This window comes from Capricornis sumatraensis, chromosome 5 (genome assembly GCF_032405125.1).
Source record: "Capricornis sumatraensis isolate serow.1 chromosome 5, serow.2, whole genome shotgun sequence".
NCBI lineage: Eukaryota > Metazoa > Chordata > Mammalia > Artiodactyla > Bovidae > Capricornis > Capricornis sumatraensis.
In genome coordinates this window covers 38,234,363-38,254,592 of record NC_091073.1, presented here as the reverse complement: position 1 = coordinate 38,254,592, position 20,230 = coordinate 38,234,363, and the positions used below count along the sequence as shown (strand labels likewise).

At 42.8% G+C, this 20,230-nt stretch overlaps 1 protein-coding gene across 1 annotated transcript in view; it reads right to left on the bottom strand.

The window, feature by feature from the left end:
- ELAPOR2 (endosome-lysosome associated apoptosis and autophagy regulator family member 2) overlaps nt 1–14,680 on the bottom strand; it is a 213,075-nt gene extending 198,395 nt beyond the window's left edge. The window contains exon 1 of the mRNA XM_068973179.1: nt 14,492–14,680. Coding sequence (XP_068829280.1) covers nt 14,492–14,680 — 189 coding nt within the window. The remainder of the gene's footprint in view (nt 1–14,491) is intronic.
- Between the last annotated feature and the right edge of the window lie 5,550 nt (nt 14,681–20,230).

Sequence of the window (20,230 nt, the reverse complement as noted above, 5' to 3'; positions counted from 1 at the left end):
CTAAGAAACAACTCTGCAACTTTCAGAGTTAAAAGTAGCAGCACATGGTTCTACAGATATCAAACATCTTCTTGGATGAATTAAATTGTGCATTCTTCTATCAGCACTAAGCCTAATCTTGTCCTCTAAGTGAGCACTACACCAGTATCTCTTACGCGTGACTGCACTGACTGTTATTTGAGGCTCACTACTATGGTCCCCTTAAGTCTTCTTCAAGCTAAACAGCCTCAGCTCCTTTGACCCATCATCAAGTATTTGGAGACACTCTCCAAATAGTTCATCTTCCTAATTTACACCTTAAACTAACATCACCCTATTCCAATGTCCCTCTTCAAATATTGCACCTAAGTTGTGTTGAAAGTAAAGTGAAAGTCGCTCAGTTGTGTCCAACTTTGTGATTCCATGGAATTCTCCAGGCCAGAATACTGGAGTGGGTAACCTTTCCCTTCTCCAGGGGATCTTCCCAACCCAGGGATCCAACCCAGGTCTCGCGCATTGCAGGCAGATTCTTCACCAACTGAGCTATCAGGGAAACCCTAAGTGAAAGTCATTCAGTCATGTCTGGCTCTTTGCAACTCCATGGACTATACAGTCTGTGGAATTCTCCAGGCCAGAATTCTGGAGTGGGTAGCCTTTCCCTTCTCCAGGAGATCTTTTCAAACCAGAGATCAAACCCAGGTCTCCCACATTGCAGGTGCATTCTTTTCCAGCTGAGCCATAAGGGAACCCCAAGAATACTGGAGTGGGTAGCCTATCCCTTCTCCAGGGGATCTTCCTGACCCAGGAATCGAATCGAGGTCTCCTGCATTGCAGGCGGATTCTTTACCAACCAAGCTACCAGGGAAGCCATGTAAGTTGTATTCAGTTCAGTTCAGTCACTCAGTCGTGTCCGACTCTTTGCGACCCCATGAATCACAGCACGCCAGGCCTCCCTGTCCATCACCAACTCCCGGAGTTCACTCAGACTCACGTCCATCGAGTCAGTGATGCCATCCAGCCATCTCATCCTCTGTAGTCCCCTTCTCCTCCTGCCCCCAATCCCTCCCAGCATCAAAGTCTTTTCCAATGAGTCAACTCTTCGCATGAGGTGGCCAAAGTATTGGAGTTTCAGCTTTCGCATCATTCCTTCCAAAGAAATCCCAGGGCTGATCTCCTTCAGAATGGACTGGGTGTATCTCCTTGCAGTCCAAGGGACTCTCAAGAGTCTTCTCCAACACCACAGTTCAAAAGCATCAATTCTTTGGTGCTCAGCTTTCCTCACAGTCCAACACTAACATCCATACATGACAACTGGAAAAACCATAGCCTTGACTAGATGGACCTTTGTTGGCAAAGTAATGTCTCTGCTTTTCAATATGCTATCTAGGTTGGTCATAACTTTTCTTCCAAGGAGTAAGCGTCTTTTAATTTCATGGCTGCAATCACCATCTGCAGTGATTTTAGAGCCCAAAAAAATAAAGTCTGACACTGTTTCCACTGTTTCCCCATCTATTTCCCATGAAGTGATGGGACCAGAAGCCATAATCTTCGTTTTCTGAATGTTGAGCTTTAAGCCAACTTTTTCACTCTCCACTTTCACTTTCATTAAGAGGCTTTTTGCCTTTTCCTACCGTTCATGGGGTTCTCAAGGCAAGAATACTACTGACCTGTTAAATGTCCACTTTCTGTGAGCCAACCACTCTGCCTATATTAATAGAACCAAAGACTCCTGCCTGCCCATCACTGCTTTTGGCAGCCGCATGACATTTGTGGCTTCAAAAGTACTTTTAAGCAAGAATTCCTCATCTTATACTTGAATATCTAAATTTCAGAACCAAAAAGGGCAGTCCACATTTAAAACAATTATGCTTGCCCATTACTCTAGCCTTTTGCAATCACCTGAATCCCAATTCTGTTTTCCAACTCATTAGGCATCTTTCTCAGCTTTCTGACTTTACAAATTTTGGTTAAGCCTTCTCAAAACCACACTACTGTTTCAACAGTCAAAGTATAACAGTAACAGGACAGAGACTAGAGACTAAGACCAAAGGTTATTACATTGGAAACCTTCCTCCAGTTTATCATTAAGTCCTTGAATTAATAACCTCAGGGTACATTTGTTCATGTATCCAAGACTCTTCCTAGATATACTATCATTCAGCATATACTTCTGCATCTTGTCCACAGGGATATGATATTTCAAATGTCTAACCAAACATCAAGAATCGTATGCCTGTATCATACTGCAGATTGACTGGTCACCTAACCCTTCGACCCTTAGTCAGCTTCTGTGCTTTCACTCTTTCCTAATCGCTTCTTCCCCTGCTTGCCTCTAAATGCTGGTGTTCCCTGAGCACCTTCCTCAACACACGGTGCTCACAGCCTAGGTGACCTCATCACCACCACTGGCTTCAATTACCTCTTACTATGTGCCCCTTGGCTCCCAAGTCACCTCTTGGATGCACTTGCAAACATTCAGCTGTCTCTGGAAGAGCACTGCTTGGCTGTCCCTTGGGCACTTTAAACCGAGGATGCCAATAATGAACTCATCCTCTTTCTCCCAGCAGCCCTATTCACCTCTTACATTTTCAATCTCAATGAAAGGTAGAGTGTCTACCAAGTAGCACAAGGCAAAACCCCTAGAAGTTGTGGTAGACTGAAATTGATCATTCAGCTGTCAAATCCATCTCCTAGACTCCCCCTTTGACCGTTTGCTTAGCTCTTTTTTTTTTTTCCTTCTCATGGGAGAGGTGACAGCCTCCTAACTGATCTTCCTGCCTCCAATACTACCCTCTTTCATATTCCTCCACTGACAAACAAAATAATCTGTCTAACCTGATGTCAATGATTCCCCAAAGTTTTTCTCACAAAAGCCTCAGTCCCAGTCTTCCTCATAATCTAGTTCTCTCTTGCCACAGTCACTCATATGGCTTTACTCCAGCCCGTGAAGTGGTCATGTGATTTAACTCCTCTGTGTAGTCACACAATCAGTTTACTTTGGCTAATAAGATAGGCTGGCCTCTGTGCATACTATAAAGCACTTGCAGAAATCTTTCAAAACAGCTCAGGCAGCACATTCTCTGAGACCAGGACTCCTTAGTGTGATTTAGTCCCCCATCTCTGCTTCTATAAAACTCTGCATAACTTCATCACAGCACTTAACCCATCTGTAATCATAGACTTCCATATGATTAGTTTACCTATGAGAGAAATACATGATCTGAACTCATTAAATGTCACGTGAACAAATAAACACATGAATGGCCATGGAAAAAGAATAAACAGCGAATGAAGTAGGGTGGTCTTGAAATTTCAAAAGAACACTCTTAGAATAAAGACTGTCAATCGAAACTCAAGAATTCTTGGTCACTCAGCAGTTGTTTCAGGATTTTTCTCAGTCAGTCACATGAAAGATTTCATATAATGTAGGAATTTAACACAGTATTATGCATCAAACATTAGATTTTTTAATCAGAATTTATTCCTATGCTATATGTTAAGGGAAGTAATTCCATATACATACTTATTATCTGAATAATTAATTACTTTCTCTGGATTTTATATTATTGCAAAGCATGTAGACAGGAAAAAAAATATAAGGAAATGTGTTTTCAAAGTACTGTATATATCGTATCCTTAGTATATATTAAAAGCATCATATACATAAGAAAAATAGTCAGTGGAAACACCTAAACAGAAATTCCACAGAAAGTGAAATACAAAAAGCTAAGTCACATTAAAAATACTGACCATCAACAGTGATTAAAGAAATGTAAATTACATCAGTGAGACAGCATTTTTCACCATCAAATTAATATTAATAATTTTTCACAGACAAAGAAAACTTATCGTTACCGAAGGTAAAAGGGGAGAGGAAGGATAAATTGGGGAGTTGGGATTAACACATACACCCTACTATGTGCGCTTAGCTGCTCAATCATGTCTGTCTCTCTGTGACCCCATGGACAGTAGCGCTCCAGGTTCCTCTGTCCATGGGGATTCTCCAGGCAAGGATACTGGAGTGGGTTGCCATGTCCTCCTCCAGGTGATCCTCCTAACTCAGGGACTGAACCCAAGTCTCCTGCATTGCAGGCAGATTATTTACCATCTGAGCCACAAGGGAAGCCCACACACTACTATAATAAAACAGATAACCAACAAAGACCAACTTAGAGCACAGGGAACTATACTCAATATTTTGTAACAACTTATAAGGGAAAAGAATCTGAAAAGAATATATCAATATATAACTGAATCATTGTGCTATACACCTGAGACTAACATGACACTGTAAATCAACTATACTTCAATTAAAAATAATAAATAAATCAATAACACTTTTCACTGTTGTTTAGTACAGTATAGTTCATATCCTTCAATCTAAGATTTCTGAGGCAATTTTATAATATCTTCAATAATCAGGAATTCAATGGTTTGTGTTGTTCCTTATGATATTGTTATGTGTTTTTATACTACAAAGAATCAAAAACAATCAAAATTAAATTTACTCATTTGTTTGACACAGTGCTAGGCACTGTTTGAGGTGCTAAGGATACAGTGTGTGTGTGTGTGTGTCCAGTTACTAATTCATGTCTAACTCTTTGCACCTCTATGGACTGTAGCCTGCCAGGCTCCTCTATCCATGGACTTCTCCAGGCAAGAATACTGGAGTGCAGTAGCTTATCTCTGAAAGGAAGTAGGAAGAAAGGGATGGAGGGAGGGATTGCCTTGTCTTTATGGAACTTAAGAGTTACTGAGAGCAGGCTCATAAACACTAAATAATTTAAATGTATATTATGATGGATGCTGAAAAGTGATATGGAGAAAAATAAAAGCATGAAATGGGGATAGAGAGATGGCTGCAATTTTAAGTAGGTGACCAGGGAAGGCCTGACTGAGAAGATGACAAGTGAGTAGAAACCTAAAGGACATGAGGGAGAGATAAAAGCAGATATCTGAGAAGAGAGCTGAAAGCAAAGGAAGACCCAGGGCAGAAGCCCTGAGAAAAGTTTCCACAACACGTTCTCCAAGAAGCAGAGAGAACGGGAAGGCTGAAGGAGAATGGAGAATGGGGGGAATAGTAAGATGACATGAGAGGCTTAATGGAGGCCGGATCATGTTGGGCCCTGCAAGCCACCATCAGATCTCTGATTCTGAACGAAGCCTTAGAAAAGCTCTGAGCAAAAGATAACACATGTTGTAATGGGATCTCTTGACTGCTCTGCTGAGATCAAACTGGAGATCAAGATGGGAAACAACAGCCATCATCCAGGCGAGGTCCTCTGGTGGTGTGGTCCAGCAGGCCAAGGCGTGAGAAGCTCTGACTCTGGCTCTTCGGAAGCAGAGACCAGAGAGTTTGCTAATGGATTGTATGTGAGACACGGGAGGACAAGAAGTCAGGGGAGACTCCAGATGTTGAGGCCTGAGTGACTGAAACGGAGGATTTGCCAGTCAAAACACTGGGGAAGACCACACAGGAGCTGGACCAGGCAAGAGCAGGGGCTCAGTTTCAGATGCATCAGGTTTGAGACACTTACCCAAGCATAGGAATCCAGGCTGTGCTTGTCACGAAGCCATGAGATGGCCACGCAGGAGATGGGAACTGAGAGAGGTCCATTGGCATATGGCATTTAAAACCAAAAAACTGTATGACATCACCCACAGTATGAGGAGAGAGGGTGACAGAAAAAATAAGGGGGTTAAGGATTGAAGCAGGAAAGTCCCAATGTAAAGAAATCAGGGACATGAGGAAGAACTGGCAAAGACTGAGAAGGGTTGCAGTGGAATAAGAAAGAACCAGGAGAGCGCGGGATGCCTGAAGCCAAGTAGGGGTTTCAGTGGTGACGGAGCAGTCAGCTTGGTCCAGTGATGTAATAAAGCAGGGAAAGGTGAGGAATGACCGATGAACTTATTATAGCAAAGAGGAAGTCATTGTTGACCTTGGAAAGGGCATTTTCAATGAAAGGTTGAAGTAAAAGGCTCATAAGTACACAATGGCAGGTACTCAAATGATGCTATATTTTGCAATATTTATATATGAAAATATTTTATAAATATTACAAAAAATACTTATAAAGAAACATTAATATCATTGGGAAATGCTTAAATAAGAGAGAAAAAGATACAACATCTACATAAACTACGCACTCACTTATAGCTAAAAAGGAAAAGAAAATACATAGGTAGGAAGTGTGCTAAAACATTAATACTAGATATCCCTAAGTGGGCCTCCCTGCCAACTCAGTGGTAAAGAATCTGCCTGACAATGGGGGAGACACAAGTTTGATGCCTGATCAGGAAGATCCCCTGGAAAAGGAAATGGTTACCTACTCCAGTATTCTTGCCTGAAAAATCGCAAAGACTGAGGAGTCTGGCGTGCTACAGTCCATGTGGTTGCAGAGAGTAGGCACAATTTAGCAACTAAACAACAATAACAAAGATGCCCTGCAGAAGCAGGAAGTTAGCAAGAGCTACAGTTGAAGAAATTCTAACAACAACACAGATCCCTGGGTTTCAGACAATTAAACGGTATCCCTCACTTTATACCTAGGGCAGTGGTCTTCACCTTTAGCCTGCCTCATAATCCTGTAGAGGGCTGGCTGGTTGTGACAGATTGCTGGGCCTCAAACTCAGAGTTTCTGATTCAAGAGGGTGTGTACAGGATCCAGTAACCTGCATTTCTAACAAGTGCCTGGGGAATACTGACAGTCCTAGCGTTAGGATCATATTTTGAGAGCCATGGACTAAGGGGAAAGAGCCTCATAAAAGTGAAGTTTTAAATAGGTTAAATAACATCCTGAATTCCAGAGCTGTAAATTGACTTGAGAATAAACTTCAATATATTCTGATCCCTGAGCTTTTGTTTCAGAGTCTTAAATCTGGTACAATTAAGAGAAGGTGTCAATTAGGATTAAATGTGTTATAAAGATCAATTCCTTTTTATAGCTGAAAAGAGAGGAAGTCACTCACTCTATGATATTTTCAAGGCAATGATTAGTGCCCCCAGAGAAGAGGACCTGTACCTTGCTCATTTCTAAAACCCCTAAAGTGCCTTAAACAAGAAGACAGTTAATCACCATTTGCTGAATAGGATGAAATGCCTGCCCTAATGAGTCTATCTCATGTTGGGTGAGTTGGAGGGGCAGGTGCTCAGAGCCTCTGGTAAGGCATTCCTGCATCTCTGAGTGAATCAGAAAATGGAACCGGCTCTGGGCATATGACTCAGACAAAGACCCTCTTTCCTCTGGATGGATGCAGACGTGCATCAGGGCAGCTGGCTGGGCACCCTGATCATTGCATGGACTCCCACTCTTATGTGGCCCCACGGCTGGGTACAACTCACCCAGCCTTACAGGATAAGTCTGTGTGTGAAGACTTCGTAGAACAGGGTATGGATGCCCCAGAGCAAACAACAGGCTGGAACAGTGAAAAGTCTGTCTGTGTTTAGTACTCTAGGAAGGGTTAGACATGGTGGTGGTTTAGTTGCAAAGTCAAGTCTGGCTCTTGCAATCCCATGAACTGCAGCCCACCAGACTCCTAAATCCCTGGGATTTCCCAGGCAAGACTACTGGAGTGGTTTGCCATTTCTTTCTCCAGGGGATCTTCCTGACCCAGGGATCCAACCTGCATCTCCTGCTTGGCAGGTGAATTCCTCACCACCTGGGCCACCTGAGAAGCAGGTCATAGGAACTGATCCAGGAGTAAAAGGTTTCCTCTGGATGAGATGCTCTACCATCACCACCCATGCTGTGGGTCTCAGCTTAAAAATCTCTTCTTTGGGGAATCCCTCCCACCCCAACCAGACTAAAAACACTATACCCACTGCACACCCACTGCACACAGTTCCCATCACAACTTATGACAAATGTATTGACCTGATATACAGTGTCACTTTGAGTCTGCCCACATGAGATTATAAAGCTCAACATGAGGAAGATCACACATTTTATTCAACATTTTACTGCTAGTACCTGGTACATGAATACATAATAAATGTGTTTAATGTTGAAATATTACATATAACTTCAATTAAGAAAGGCAAAAGGGATAAGAATTATCCTTGGTTTTTTCAGGGGGGGGGGGGCTTTCCCAGTGGCTCAGATGATAAAGAATCTGCAATGCACGAGACCGAGGTTCGATCCCTAGTTTGAGAAGATTCCCTGGAGAAGGAAATAGCAACCCACTCCAGTATTCTTGTCTAAAGAATCCCATGGACAGAGGAGCCTGATGGGCTACAGCTTATGAGGTCACAAAGAGTCAGACACAACTGAGCGACTAACACTTTCTTCAGGGGGAAGGAGATGACCACCAAAATTTAACTTTTTTTGCAACAAGCAAGAATTATTCTAGGATCCAAGGCACTGCTGAAGAATACACTCTGATAGGAAAACGTGGCACTCTATACTATGCTCTGCTATTTCTATCCCTTGTGCTAAAATATGACACTTCACAGATCTGTCAACTCTTGGTTTTACATTGTAAATATTGATGGTGTGAATACTTGCTTGCAATTGCCTAAAACATGAGAAATGGTTCTGAGCATAAGAACTTGAAATGGAAAATTCACCTTCACAAGCATAACAGGCAAGATTAATTATGTTAACTGCTTGAAAACAGAAGCCAAGTCCTAACTTCTTCAGTGACAGTATGGCTTTAGACTCCCTAAGCCCTTAACCCACAGCCCATGACCTTCAGAGACTTCCTACAGAAAGGTTAAAGGTTATTTCTCAACTATTCCCATCAAAGTCTCAAACAGAAAATAGGACCATTTACAAGTCTTCAGACTTTTGACATGGATGACCCAATTTCTTAGCAAATCTTGGAATACCATAATGACAAAACCCTACTCCATTGCTACTGGGCTTCCCAGGTGGTGCCAGTGGTAAAGAATCCCCCTGCCAATGAAAGTAATCATCAGAAATGCAGGTTTGATCACTGGATCAGGAAGATCCTGGGGAGGAGGGCACGGCAACCCACTCCAGTATTCTTGCCTAGAGAATCGCACAGACAGAGGAGCCTGGTGGGGTACAGTCCGTACAGAGTCAGACACAACAGAAGCAACTTAGCATGCATACATGTCATCACTACTACCTCACCTGCCAGTTAGTACCATCCCACCACTCCACAGGAACCACTCGGGCAAGAGCACCAGTGAGCTAACTGTCAAATTCAAACTTCGCTTTTCGGGTCTCATCTTATTTGAACTTCTTTGGACCACTGACACTACAACCAGCCCTCTTCTTCACCAAAGGCACTCCTTTTCCCCCTAACTCCACACTATTGTGTTTCCCTGAAACCTGCTATTTCTTATCTGTCTCCTTTGTGTTCTTCTCAGTTTCTGCCCCCTTTAACATCAGTAAAACCCAAGTTCCATCTTTCACTTCTTGTGCTCACTCCCTGGATGATCTCATCCAATCCAGCAGGGTCAACCATGCCTTTCATTCAAGTGAGCTCCATGTCTCCACTCCAGCCCAGACCGCGGCCCTGAGCCAAAGGGCCTGCCACCTAACTGCATAGTGAACCCTTGAAAGGTCAGCTCCCGAGAACCAAGCTCCTTATCTCCTCTTCCTCATACTCCTCCTCATGGAGGCTGGAGGCACCAGCCTCTAGACAAGGCAGAACCTTCCATCCCCTCACCCTCCACATCTACCCACAGGCAGTTCTACCTTCCCTCTTTCCATCTTCACAACTACTCCTCAACTGAGGTCCTGTCATCCTTTACCTGGACGCTTACAACTGCTCCTGGCAGGCTTCACCTCTTTCTATGTCCCACTCCTATGTGACCTCCATACTGTTGCCAAACTATATTTTCTTACCTGTGATTTTTAAACCCTTCTATGGCTTCCCATCACCTACCAAATGAAGAGCAGCTTCTTAGCAGGATGGAAGGTCCTCTATGATCAGCTTCTGCCTGCCTCTGAGGCTCATCTCATCAGGCTCCTCATAGCATGCAGCACTCTAGTTATATCCAGTTAGCGAGGAACTGTTCTGAGCTGCCGCCATTTTCAGTCTGCGCTCTACATCAAAAATGTCTTCCCCTAAACTAGCCCAACCTCACATCTGACCCTTGTTTGCTTGGCAAATTCCTACTCATCTTTCTGGACTCCCTCACCTCTTCTGCAGGGCCTTTTTTTATCCTTCCCACTAGCTTTACGGCCCCTTTCTTCTTTCATGGCAACAAATCTCTTCACCGCAATTGTTAGTTTCCATATCTGACTCATCCTTACCCAATTAAATTTTACTTTTTTAATTTGGAATTTCACATCAGCTGACATTTTGCCTAGCACAGTAACGGTTTAAACTCAGCAATGGTGGAATAAAAACCATTGGCCAAAAAGTCATGATTCAATCAAGATTCAGAGAAACCAGAAGAATTATATTATGTAGGACTATAGAACAGCATAGTAAGAATCAAGCGAGTTTGTGGTTTAATTTTCCAAATTTAAATAATGCATACATAATTCAGTTCTGTTCTTTTTTTTTTTCTTTTTTTTTGTGATGAGAACTCATAAGGTTTATTTTCAACATCTTTTCTATATACATATAGCAGGGTTAGCTATAGTCATTCTGTTGTACACTGCATGCTTAGTGTTAATTTATCTTGTAACTGGAAGTTTATACCCTTAGACTACCATCTTCCAATCTCTACTTCCCACATCTTCCACCTACAGTAACCATAAGTCCGATTTCTTTTTCTATGAGTTTTGTAGTGGTATTTGTTTTTAATATTCCATATATACGTGAAATCATATAGTATGCTTTTCTCTGACTTATTTCACTTAATATAATAAGTGAAAATCCATCCACGATGTAGAAAATGGTAGGATGTCCTCATTTTAATGTCTATATACAATGTTAATAATGTTAATGTTATATACAAACAATGGAATATTATCTATATACCACAACTTTGTTATCTAGCCAACAGATGATTCAGAGTTGGAGTAAGGTATTAGAAGAGAGAGTGCATGAGAGAAAAGTGCATAAAAAGAACAGAACTATAATAGATGAATAGTTCATCTCTCTTCTAATACCTTACTCCAACTCTGAATCATCTGTTGGCTTTTATCTTTTTGTTTCTCTGGCAGTCCCACTAATGAGTCAAAAATTCCATTGTATTCAATTCTTGGATAAGACTATTTTCTCTGAACCTCTGACGTTTCTCTGTAGACCCTTCCTGAAACATCAGAATCGAGGTCTACTCAGCTGCTGCTGCTAAGTCACTTCAGTCATGTCCAACTCTGTGAGACCCCATAGACGACAGCCCACCAGGCTCCCTTGTCCCTGGGATTCTCCAGGCAAGAACATTGGAGTGGGTTGCCATTTCCTTCTCCAATGCATGAAAGTGAAAAGTGAAGTGAAGTTGCTCAGTCGTGTCCAACCCTCAGCAGCCCTGTGGACTGCAGCCTTCCAGACTCCTCCGTCCATGGGATTTTCCAGGCAAGAGTACTGGAGTGGGGTGCCATTGCCTTCTCTGCTACTCAGCTAGCAATCATCAACTTTCATATATTTGTAAAGTTTCCTTTGACTCATACTCACTTTTAACTCATATTCATGCTCACAATTGAGACAGAAAGATCTCTTTTTATCACTATCATTTTACAAGTGTAAAGCAGATACCCAGAAACCTAGAAGATACTTATCCTTTTAAGTTCCCCCATAAATAGTTTGAAGAAAATTAATTCTATACTTTCTGATGTTTAGTCCTCACTGTTTTTTGTTGTTGTTGTTTTAATTTAAATGCCATTTATCAAAGTCACATCCTGCTGGTGTCCTTCAACTGCTGGCACACTGACTGTACTTTTATTACTGTCTCCTCTTTCTGTCTGCGCTTGTGCATCCATCCTACTGACTGGATCCCCAGCTGAGCATTCCAAAGTAATCACTTTTCTCCCCTTCTCTGCTCCATAATCAATGACTTTGACAAAGGAAGCTGTATTATATGAGTTTCACCCAGAGTCCAATCCTCTGCAAAGAATCTTAAGTGAAACTCTGCACGTATCCCAGCCACTCTCCTGTGAACTCAAGGGATCATAAAAAGATTCTCCCCAGGTCAGCTTTCTCTGCTTCTCCTCTGCCAAAACTAGGCAAGGAAAATGAGAGTCTATATGATTCAGTTAAACATGATGACTTTTTATAAAAATACTGATAAATGAGGATGAGGCTGAAAGTACTGGCAGCCATGAGGTTTAGAATCACCTGCAGATTTTCCCTTCGACATCCTCTCCTTGTCATTAAGAGCTGGCTTTGGTTTCCAGCCTCATACCCCTCCCTCACTTTCACGGCTCTCACTGTCCTCCCCACCACAGTGGTGCTATCCCTTATGTGGGGCATTCCTTTTCTGTTAATAATGAGTGGAAAGGGATCAACAGGCAGGAGTGGACACAAAATAGTTACTTTTCAGTGTTATATCTTTATTCACAAGGGTTTGGCCTACATTCCATAGCTGTATCTCACAGGAAGGCCCCTCCCCACACATAAGCACCAGCCAACTCTTCCCCTCAAAGCCTGAAAAATTCCTCCATTCTCATATCCCTCTTAAAAACAAAGTTAGAGAGAAAAAATAATCAATTCTATAAATTAGCTCGGTGGGTTAGACCAGAGGCCAAAGAGCAGATTCAGCCCCCTGGCCCCGCCAAAGGAACCCCTAACTCCCAGTTAAACATCTACTAAGTGTTCGTCAGTCATCAGAACATAACTGGATCTGCGCGTCACCATTTCTAAAAACACAAGCCACAGGCATGTTCAGGAGCGTCCTCCTATAATTTTATTTATTCCCATCAATTCGAACTTGAAACATCAAGGAACTGAGTCAAGTGAAATTTGTAAACTCACTATAGTTAACTGAACACAGCCTTCTGGAACCTTCAGTCCACCCCCTGCCTCTGGTTTCACTGTATCTGTCTCAGGGTGCAACTCCATTCTGTCTGGGTCTGCATGGGTAGAACATGTACTCACCTAAAGGATCGGTCTAGCTCTAGTGGCCACCACCCCCTCACTAGCCCTCACTAGCCCTCACTTTCACCTGTTTCAAGTAAAGCCCCCATCAATAAAAATTAATTTTACAAGAATCTGACTTTTCACTTCAGGAAAAAAAAAAAAAGGTTTTGCATAGTTGGGACTAGGGGCTGGAGGCAAGGTTTTAAGTTTGTCCCGTTACAACTACTCAATCTGAAGATGACCAAGAAGTGGGCTTTCTCTGGAAGCCTGGAAGAACGGACTACTCCCAGGTGATAGAACACAGATTAAACAACTAATTATCCTAATAAGCTCTGAAATTAAATACAGCTGTTCGCTGAGCTCTTGCCCTGATTTCCCCAATTATAACACTACTGTGTGCTGGTATACCTGCCTTTGATCTGAATCTCTTTCATTTCAGTCTGTCCTAGGACTGAGACTGTGGGAGAGGAAGGTGAAATATATGGATGATGGATGAGGTCTAGAATGCAGATATTCTATAATTTGAGCCTGGGTAAAATTAAAAAGTGACACAAAGGAACAAGATCTGGTCTTGCTTCCCAGAGGGGGATATTAGCTAACCCATTTTTGTTATATTAAAATAAAATGACCCATCACCCTGATTCCTAGCAATCTTCCTAAAACAGTATTCACTCTTGACATCCTCCTCAACATAATCACTCAAAGTAGGTCAGAAATGTTGCTTCCTTCCCCTCATTGATTTTCATTAAGAGGATGCACTTTCTGGAACACTAAAGGGAAAGATGAACACCCAGTACAGCTACCAATGACATCCCCTGTACATTTTTGGCATTATTAAGCACAGCTCTCCCAAAAGCAGGAAAAAAAAATCTCATCACTCCTATTTATCTTTCTTGGCTGAATATCAACGATAATCTCAAACTTCAAAATACACAGTAGTAGTGCTTCAGCCAGCTGATGAACATCTCCCAAAAGGAGCATATTAACTCTGTCTTTTCTAATTTTCTAGATGACCAACCCACCTCTTCCCTAAGTACACATTCTTTTTCTTTCTAATTCACATCCATGTTTTGCCAAAAGGATGCCAAGCGACACCACACACTGGCTTGGCAAGTCCCCGGGGCCTTATCAGGACGCTGAGTGCAAAGGAAGGGGTTTGTAGACACTGGGGAGTGGCGAAGGGGGAGCTGGAAGCCCTCGGCGGCAATGCCGGCTTGCCAAACCCCACTGGCAGGGCTTCCCCAGTCCTCTGCCCTTGGTGAAAACTCCCCTTGGTCCCAGGTCCTCAAGCCTGACACTCCAGGAAAGCGCCGCAAAGTCCTTCAGAGCCCTTAAAACACAGGAGTGCAGAAAGCATCCCCTCAAAGCCAGCAAAGCCACACATCCTCTCTCGGCCAGCCTCTCGGGGATGGCAACTTCATCCCTGGAAACAAACGAAAAGCCCGGTCCTCCCAGGAAGGAAAGAGGTGACAGCAGAGAGCAATAAATGGGCATGACCCTCATCCTTCACCTCCAGTCCCCCCCTCTCCCCCACCCCCCGCAAACTCCAGGTTTCAGAGCAGGTGCGGCTCACCTCCAGGCAAGGAGGAAGCGGGCGGCCGGAGGTGGAGGGCAAGTCCCCAGCCCAGGCCGCTTGGCAGCCGGCGAGTGCCCAGCAGCAGATCCAGGCGGGGCTCCAGGGCGGCGAGAGTCCGCTGCGGGGAGCCCTGGCCGGCCGCCCCCGGCCCCTCCCCCGCGCCGGCCCCGCGCGGAGGAACAGCATCTCCTTCCCGCTGCGGTCGGCCCGCCGGCCGGCTGGAAAGCAGCCTCCCGGGGTGGGGCGCGTTCTGCTCCCGGGCCGCTAGGGCTGCGCGCTCAGCTCACAGCTGACGGCTCCGCTGTGCTCGCGGCCCCGGCGGCCGGCGCCCGTGCTCCCGTCACGCCGGAGGGAGGGACCGCGGGGCGCGGGCGCGGCGCGGGGGCGGGACGCGGGGCGGGGACGCGGGAGCCCGGGAGCAGGTGCAGCAGGCGGGGTCTGCGGCCCAGCCCCTCCGGTCCTGGGGCGCCGCCTGGTCGCCGGGGGCTAGAGCTTCATTACACTGTAGAGGGGGAGAGAGGCCGGAGTGTCTCCCGTCCCCGGTCCCCTCGGTCCACCAGGAGGGGCGCTCTGGGGGGGAGCCAGAGTAAAATCCAGGACCTCGGGACATTGTTTTCCGGCGGCCGGTCTTTAAATGCTTCCTACTTCCCGCGTCACGCACAAACACACCCAGATGAGCCGCAGGAGCATCCTTTCGTAAGAATCCAACTAGCTGACGTCAGATCGAATTTGGGGGTGATTTGGATGTGCATCAAATGGCGGGGAAGAAAAGGGGAATGAAATTTAGATCCAGGTTGTGACTCAGTATTCTCACTTACTTGATGAGAATAATGACAATTCCTAACCCATAGGTTGTTACGAGGGTTGAATATGTTGATACATTGTAAAGCACCCGAGAGTGCCTGACAAGGAGTAGATGTGGTAGGCGTTGAAAGCAGTAGTGAGGAATCATGGGTGCTACTGGTGTTACTTAATGGGGATAACTGTGCAAGCTTGGGCAAGTAAGTCCTTTTGTTCCTGGAATCTGTACGATAACTGGGGTAGTCTTTTTCTTCATTCAAAAACATGTTGAGTTGGGTGGTAGGCACCAAGTGGTGAGCAAGACGAACATTACAGCTTCCTTAGTGTTGGGGATCCCTTCCTCTAAAATTCTCTGAATGGATGACTTATCCTGCTCTTCAAAAGGAGCACCCAGATTTCTTTTAATTGAGCACCTGGAAAAGTCTACCTGGCAGACCCAATGTAAGTTGGCTTGAATTGCCTGTGGCACTGCCCTAATGTCCCTTTAATAAGCACTTTCACGGAAAATGTGCAGGTCCCTTTCTCTCTCTCTCCTTCTCTCTCTCCCGTTTCATGTGTTCTGACTATAACAATAAAGTATGTTTACTGTTAACATTTTGGAAAATATTGAAGACTATCAGGAAGAACATAAAATCACTAGGGAACCCACCACCCAGAGATAATACTATTAGTGGTATTAGCATGTTGAGGTATTTCCTTGGCATTTAATTGCATGTGTGCTGCAAAACTGGAATTATAATTTGTAAACTTATATTTTTTCCTTAGTATTAATATTTTCTCAAGTCATTAAAGTCTCTGACAGCACAACTTAAGTAACCATATAATATATAATATATTCTACTGTTTGGATTATATATAATTTACTTTTGGATATTAGGCACTGTTTCTCAAGTATTCAATGTTGTTAATAGTTCAACTCTGTTATACAGGGTTATTCACTAGTAGGACTGATGCTAAAGCTGAAGCTCAAATACTTTGGCCACCTGATGCAAAGAGCCAACTCATTGGAAAAGACCTTAATGCTGGGAAAGATTGGGGGCAGGAGGAGAAGGGGGTGACAAAGGACGAGATGATTGGATAACATCAGCAACTCAGTGGACATGAGTTTGACAAAACTCTAGGAGATAGTAAAGGACAGGCAAGCCTGGCATGCTCCAGTCCATTGTGTCACAAAGAGTCGGACACAACTTAGTGACTGAACAACAACAGTAATTTTACGATGCATATACATCTCCTTTTAATTTTCTGTGATGCTTTTCTAAAATTGAAATCATTGAATTACATAGCATGTACATTTTTAAGTTTTGGTGAACAGTGCACAAATTCCTTAAAAAAATTTTATCAGTTGCTATCAGCAGTTTATGAGTTCTTATTTCATAACTTTCTAAATTATAATGCTTTGTATATCTGCCATTTTTGTAGAAGAGAAAAATGTGACTGTGTTAATATTTTTTTAATGTATAGTATTTTTTTTATTTAGTAATGTTACCAAACTCATGTTCAGCTGCTCACCACTCAAAAGGCAATAATGGAGAGCTAAGTGTTGATAGAAAGAAAAGTTTGCTTTAATCAGAAGGCCAGCAATCTGAAGAGAAAGAGGACTCATGTGCCAGAACCAACTCCCCAGATTCTGCTCGGCCATGAGAGTTTTTGATGGGAAAGGGGGGAAAGAATATCAGTGAATTACCAAGGTACAAGCTTAGATTCTGCATCATTCTTCACCATGCACAGACCAGCTGACTCCTCTTTATCTTTTCTTCAGATGTCATCTTGCCCATGTCATCTGCCTGCAGTATTGCAAAGGGGGGCTGCTGGGGGTACACAGCTGGTCATGCTTAGCTATTTAATCATTCATTCTTCTTTTAATCTAGGGAAAGAATTCACAGGTTAGCTATGGCATGCTGTGCATTCAGTAGAATATAAGTCAGGAGCGAAGTTAAATTGTCTAGTGATCTCATTCCTATAATTAAATTCTTTTAGGGTTAGAGGGGAACAGGAATGAGCAAGCAGAAAAGGGGCAAAAGAGCTTCTTTCAGTAACACTGAATAATTTTTCACATATATTTACTAGCTATATAGTTCCTTCTCTTGTTGGTGTGTGAATTTTTCACTGACACTCTGACCATTTTTCTATTTAAGTTCAGTCTTTTTTATTGATTTGTAAGCAGTCTTTGTAAGTTTTATATATTATACCTTTGCTTACCATATATGTCACAAATGCTCCTCTCAGTTTGTAGTCTTCTTTTTAATTTTGTTTCTGGTGACCTTTTCGGCAGAAGACTGTCATTTTTACGTACTCAAATATTGCCACATTTCCTTTTGTGAGTTCTTCCTTTGTTTTATGCTCAGAGATACTGTACCTTTGCAAGATCAAATAGATGCCTGTATTTTCTTATTTTGTTATTACTTTCTTTATATGTTTTTATTATTTAATCCATTCAGAATCTGAGTCAATTACATTATTATTTTTGCACCTAAGTGGGACCTAACAACATGGTTAATGGATTGAAAACAATTTCTTTCCTTGTTAAAAATAAAAGTCATCCCAGTTACCTGAGCTTACATGACAATTACAAATTTTCCTAAATGGGACAATTTGCCACTTTTAATAAATGATTTTCTCATAGGATTTTCACCTAGAGAAAACATGTTGACCTTAAGTAATTAATACCAGCATGCAAACTGGTAGAGAAAGGAAAATTCTGAGAAAACTCTGTGGTTCCTTTCTACTTATCTATTTTAGAATTTAACTGCAGGTTATTCAGCTGATTACTGATTATGAAGTGACTTAGCAGCACCAGCACTGATTATCTGATTAATCAATTCAGTTCAGTTCAGTTCAGTCACTCAGTAGTATCCAACTGTTTGCAACTCCATGGACTGCAGCATACCAGGCCTCCCTGTCCATCACCAACTCCCAGAGTTTACTCAGACTCATGTCCATTGAATCAGTGATGCCATCCAACCATCTCATCTTCTGTCATCCCCCACTCCTCCCACCTTCAATCTTTCCCAGCATCAGGGTCTTTTCTTATGAGTCAGCTCTGCATCAGGTGGCCAAAGTATTGAAGTTTCAGCTTCAACATCAGTCCTTCCAATGAATATTCAAGGTTGATTTCCCTTAGGATGGACTGGTTGGATCTCCTTCAGTCCAAGGAACTCTCAAGAGTCTTCTCCAACACCACAGTTCAAAAGCATCAATTCTTCGGCACTCAGCTTTCTTTATAGTCCAACTCTCACATCCATACAGGTCTACTGGAAAAACCATAGCTTTCACTAGACAAACCTTTGTTGGCAGAGTAATATCTTTGCTTTTTAATATGCTGTCTAGATTGGTCATAACTTGTCTTCCAAGGAGCAAGCATCTTTTAATTTCATGGCTGCAGTCACCATCTGCAGTGATTTTGGAGCCCCCAAAAATAAAGTCTGTCACTGTTTCCACTGTTTCCCCATCTATCTGCCATGAAGTGATGGGACCAGATGCCATGATCTTCGTTTCCTGAATGTTAAGTTTTAGGCCAACTTTTTCACTCTCCTCTTTCATTTTCATCAAGAGGCTCTTTAGCTCTTCACTTTCTGCCATAAGAGTGGTGTCATCTGCATATTTGAGGTTATTGATATTTCTCCCAGCAATCTTGATTCCAGCTTGTGCTTCATCCAGTCCAGCATTTCTCATGATGTACTCTGCATATAAGTTAAATAAGCAAGATGACAATATACAGCCTTGACATACTCCTTTCCCTGTTAGGAACCAGTCTGTTGTTCCATGTCCAGTTCTAACTTTTTTCTTGACCTGCATACAGATTTCTCAGGAGGCAGGTCAGGTGGTCTGGTATGCCCATCTCTTGAAGAATTTTCCACAGTTTATTGTGATCCACACAGTCAAAGGCTTTGGCATAGTCAATAAAGCAGAAGTAGATGTTTTTCTGGAACTCTCTTGATTTTTTGATGATCCAACAAATGTTGGCAATTTGATCTCTGGTTTCTTTGACTTTTCTAAATCCAGCTTGCATATCTGGAAGTTCTCCATTCACGTACTGTTAAAGGCTAGCTTGGAGAATTTTGAGCATTACTTTGCTTGCGTGTGAGATGAGTACAGTTGTGCAGTAGTTTGAGCGTTCTTTGGCATTGCCTTTCTTAGGGATTGGAATAAAAACTGACCTTTTCCAGTCCTGTGGCCACTGCTGAGTTTTCCACATTTGCTGACATATTGAGTGCAGCACTTTCACAGCATCATCTTTTAAGATTTGAAATAGCTCAACCGGAATTCCATCACCTCCACTAGGCTTGTTTGCAGTGATGCTTCCTAAGGCCCACTTGACTTCACATTCCAGGATGTCTGGTTCTAGGTGAGTGGTCACACCATCGTGGTTATCTGGGTCATGAAGAAACTTGTTTCACAGTAAAATAATTAAGGCCAGTGCTCTTGGGTTTCACTAGTAATTCCACAAAACCTTCACTCAAAAGCACCTGACTTACAGCATAGTAGAATGATCCAAGTAACCAATTTACTGAGTCAGCTGGAAAATAATGCCTTTTGACATTAGGGTGGTATCCTTCAGTGTAAAAGATACAATATTATCTGAACTAGTGACTAATATGTGATGCTGTTTCTCCCCAAATGAGACTTATATTAATATAAGAAAAATTAATATATGATTATATACATAGAAAAATAAGGAAGAATCATTTCCATTTCTGGGATAATCATTTCCATTTCTGCAATAGCTTCTGAGATTATCTGTGGCACTGATCACTTTCTTCCTCCAAGTTTCATTCATGCTCAGACATCTCCTCAGCTGGTCATGGTTCTTTGGCAAATAGGTTGATCAAAAGCCTAGTCCCTGAGTAGGTCTGAACCTTAGCAATACTTGCTATATGGGGTTGCTGTGGTCTGCCATTAACTTTCGGCACTGGATATCACAATACTAGGAGG